Source organism: Pygoscelis adeliae, unplaced genomic scaffold (assembly GCF_000699105.1).
Source record: "Pygoscelis adeliae isolate BGI_AS28 unplaced genomic scaffold, ASM69910v1 Scaffold113, whole genome shotgun sequence".
Lineage (NCBI taxonomy): Eukaryota > Metazoa > Chordata > Aves > Sphenisciformes > Spheniscidae > Pygoscelis > Pygoscelis adeliae.
In genome coordinates, this window is record NW_008825108.1 from 5509885 (window position 1) to 5514634 (window position 4750).

Below are 4750 nucleotides of genomic sequence, written 5' to 3' on the forward strand. Positions count from 1 at the left end.
CACACTTCTTTTCTCTGAAATCCTCAAAGCAATTCACGTTTGAGGGCTTGCTTTTCTGCACACTCTTTGGATACCATAATTTTGGCCTTCATTACAGGGTAGAGGTTATATTAAATAATATTTGGCCTGCTTTTTTATTATAACACATCTGCATGTGATTTTGTTCAGTAGAAATTAAAGATGAGACGCTACATACTGGCATTGAGGTTGAGTTTGGTCAACCACATAAAATAATACTTTGCACTTTTAAATGCCTTTCATCAGAGGATATCCAAGTGCTTTGCTAACATTAGTCAAGCCTCACAACACCCCTGTGAGGTAGGTAAAATACATAGGAGGAGGAGGATTTCACTCAACTTGGACATGATAGTATCTCTGGGCATTAGGTTCAGTAGCATTGTAACATAGCACAAAGGTTTAGGGCTTACTATAAGGCAAAGAGTTAACAGTACAAGAGCACAGGATTCATTCTTCTTTTTGTTATATGTGGTCAAGCTAACATGCGGTGCTACGCAGCACCAAACAGTGGAGCAAATGCCCACACAAGGATTTCATGCACCCAATCCACAAACAGCACCCTCTGCACAGTAAAAGACACAAAGTGACAGGCTCAAGATGGGTATGACAGCTTAGTTATGGGATGTGTCTAACGGTTCTTGAGGACCAGAGTACCATGGGAATGAGAGCCCAGAAAAAAATACCACCTCCACACAATTCTGATAATATCTGAAGATGCTTGGGTTTGGTTCTTTTTGCACTAACGTTTCAATTCACAACTTACTGGGGCTAAGCAACTGCAACTGTAAAGCATGTTGGTAACTTCCACACGCCATGAATCATAGAATCATAGAATCATTAAGGTTGGAAGAGACCTCTAAGATCATCGAGTCCAACTGTCAACCCAACACCACCATGCCCACTAAACCATGGCCCTAAGTGCCTCATCTACATGTCTTTTAAATACCTCCAGGGATGGTGACTCAACCACTTCCCTGGGCAGCCTGTTCCAATGTTTAACCACTCTTTCAGTGGAAAGAAGGTTACAACCACATAAAATGGCTGTTCTCTACTTTGGCTGGCCACATGTTCCCAAGGCACAGGGCCATGATGTGGTCAGATGGTTGTGGTAGGCTGGGATGGGATAAAGAAACGCTGTCGTACATCTACATTCCCCCTCTGAAGCTGCTGCAACCTGCCTCCCGAAAACTCTCTGTAGTTTTGTGGGTTTTTTTTCTCCATGGTGCAAACATGGGAGAGTATTTGGCCCCCGTCAGTTTTATCCTCAACACTTTGCACCAATGGTGCAGATGGTCATTGTACAAGTATCAGTTCCACTGTATCACTGATCTTTCAGATTGAGAAAAAAGAAACAAGCATATGATAAGAAAAGCATCACTCATCTAGAACAGTCTACATGAAATACAAGGAAAGAAAGAAAACCATGTTCTCAGTATTAGCCAGCACAAATAAACACAACACCCCCCTTTCTCCATATTTCGCTTTTCTAATTTGACATAAATTGTACATCCCATATTTGCAAAAGTATTGCCCATGTGGAAAATCTGACCTGTGTATCATAATAAATCGCTACAGAGGCTGGTCTACCACATGCAAGACAGCCCTCTTGGTTAATTTTATGTCTTTGCATGCAAGGTAATTCTCCCTGTTTGCTAATTTCCATTTGAATCTTATGTTTATTTATAATACTTGTGCACTATCAGCTGTATAACTTACTACTGCACAGGTTGGGTGACCCATTGTGAATACCACTGCCTTGTAAAATTGCTGAGAAGAGGTGGTTCGTGGATTCTGTGCAATCAATGCAAAGCTCCCCTCAAACACTGCATACGTTCACAGCTAAAACTACCCTGTTCCACTGATCAGCAGTGAATAAACGCCTATAACTATAATGCATGGATTATGTCCTTCTCTCTCATTCTCGTTTTCTCTCGTGCCTCCCCCCCCGCCCCTTCCTCTCTCTCCTCGTTTTCTATGCTGTTTATTTAAATATGGGAATATGGAGACTGCAGATACAACAACTCGAGAAATGAGCTGGCATCTTTGTAATCGTTAAGAGACAATCTGAGTGGTAGACTAATTGGCAGCTAGCAGGAAAGCTGACTTTACATCTCATACTGCCCCAAGTTGGAAGCCTTCCGTATTTCCTTTTCCTTCCTTTCTTTTTGTCCATTGCAATACTGATTGTCGTAGATAGTCTTTGTGCTTTGTATAATGCCCATCTTTGATGTAACTGGAACTCACATTCAAAATGTGGCTGTTATACATAAGCATGCTAGAATACAGGCAGGGACGGTACAAGCATGCACAAAATAGTCTTTGAAGGGTTTTTTGTTTGTTTTTCTTCAACATTTACATGCACCACTTAATATCATGTTTGGCTGTGTACACTGAGGACTGGATTTCACAAGCATTCATGGTCTTCTCTTCTGAAAAGCTTCTTGACAATTTCACAAGAGCCCAGTGTAAAAAAAAAAATCCCACAATTAAAAAGAAAGGAAAAAAAAAACCTTCTCCCTGCAATCTGATCTTGTCTTCATGATTTTAATGTTGAACACTTCTAAAATGTCTCCTCTTCCTCTTGCAGAGCTTCATGTTAAATGGTTGGCTGGAAAGACAGATTAGTGTGTCAAGGATTTTCTTAGCCACTGGAATAGTTCTTCCTTATAAAGCCTTTGCCACCGCACATTGGCTTCCACTGTTTCCACAGCACGAGAGAAAGAGACGGCAGCTCCCTCTTCATAACTCTTTATAAAGTTCTTTAGCTGGAAATACAAGTTAACAGGTTAAGTTTGCAGGAACTAAAGAAAGTAAGTATTTCCAGTGCACACAAACAAGTCAGCCATTTAGGACAAACCTCTAAGATCACTCTTGAAGTAAATGTAGTATGGTGTAGAAAGATTTAATAGGAAATGTAATAAGACAGCAGACTGTCAATTATATCATGCAATTGCTTCAAATTGCACTGGAAGATATTGACATGTCAGTGCTGGATCACATTAGTATCATTACCTCCTTCTCTCCTGTAGCCCAGCTGCTGCACTGCGCAGACAGCTGGGCTGCTCTAAACTTTTATTTCTACCTGAGAAACCAAACTGGGAGCACTGGAAATGCTTCTAATTCAGGTTTATATGCAAATATCAGCAGAAGGCAGCTCTGATGCCCTTTCGTTTTATCAACCTTCATAACAAATTTATTTCATTTTTATCTGCAGGACCCTTTTGATGATATAATGCAGGTTGGTTGTTTAGAATAGGGAGGGATGGTTACAGTGTGAAGAGAATGGCAAAATAGCAAGTGGGCACTCATTTGACGGTCTTTGAACGCCTGAAACAGATTATTTCCTTTATGAGAAATCTTTGATCTTTTTTCAGCAGACTGAAAAGGCCTCTGCTCTGTTCTTGTGTATACTCAAATTGTAGCACTATCACCTGGATTATTACAGCTGATGGCACTGGTGTGCTTTGAATTACTGTTCTTTTTAAGCGAGAACCGCAAGGCTGATCTGCACAGTAGGTTGCTGGTTATGTTGACTTTTATAAAATTAGGTGGGTTTAGCAACACTTATTTATAACTAGTTAATTTTTGTTTCCCGGTGACACCAAATTCACCTTGTTTATTTAAATCTAACTTCCAACACATCTCTTTGTGCATGGGCTCAAAACTCAAAAGGCTGATACTGCAACTCTCTCATTCCCATCACACTTAAAAGCATGGGAGGGACCTGGAAACTATCGAAATCAGCCCTTACCTGATCTCTGTACTTTTTATACCAAATTGTTTACATGGCCAGTTTCTTTTAGGGGAAATATAAACAAGCAGCCTGCCAATGCTATCATGGAGGTGGAAACTAAGAGTACAGAAGGCATCCTTGTGCAGCGCAGATACTCAGATCTCGCCAGCACTGTCCTCCCACCTGGGTAGCTTTGAAGAAACCAGCTGCAGCTCTGCCCTAAGTTCCTGAGGCCACTAGACTTGAGTGCAGACAAATGGTTGGACACAAAATATCATAGCGCAATCAGAGTTCAATTAATGGTGATTATGCTGCATAAGAACCATTTGATCCATTTGGGGTAATTGTCGAGCACCTGCTATGCAGAGCATAACACAACTGCACAACTACCTCAGTCAGGGCAGATGTTAAGTTAAAATGAGAAATCATTGCAATCTAAATAAGAAGTACTTAGCAGTACTTAGCCAGGAAGGCTGGACGATCTTCAAGAAGGAAGTCTTAAAGGCGCAGGAGCAGGCTGTCCCTGTATGCCGCAAGAAGAATGGGCGGGGAAGACGACCGGCCTGGCCGAATGGGGAGCATTTGCTGGGACTCAGGACAAAAAGGAGAGTTTACCGCCTGTGGAAGAAGGGGCAGGCGACTCAAGAAGAGTACAGGGATCTCGTTAGGTCGTGCAGAGAAGAAATGAGAAAGGCAAAAGCCCAGCTAGAACACAACCCGGCCGCTGTCGTTAAAGACAACAAAAAAAGTTTTTACAAATATATTAATGACAAGAAGAGAGCCAGGGAGAATGTCCATCATTTATTGGATGCGGGGGGGAACATTGTTCTTTGCCTCAGTCTTTAGCAGGCAGACCAGTTATCCTCAGGGTACTCGGCCCCCTGAGCTGGAAGACAGGGACGACGAGCAGGATGAACCCCCCATAATCCAAGAGGAAGCGGTCAACGACCTGCTACGTCATCTGGATGCTCACAAGTCTATGGGGCCAGATGGGATCCA

At 42.1% G+C, this 4750-nt stretch overlaps 1 protein-coding gene across 1 annotated transcript in view; it reads right to left on the reverse strand.

The window, feature by feature from the left end:
• Positions 1–2639: 2639 nt before the first annotated feature.
• Positions 2640–4750, reverse strand: part of TRHDE (thyrotropin-releasing hormone degrading enzyme) — a 223010-nt gene continuing 220899 nt past the window's right edge. Inside the window, exon 18 of the mRNA XM_009327544.1 lies at positions 2640–2783. Within this exon, the coding sequence (XP_009325819.1) occupies positions 2640–2783 (144 nt within the window). The remainder of the gene's footprint in view (positions 2784–4750) is intronic.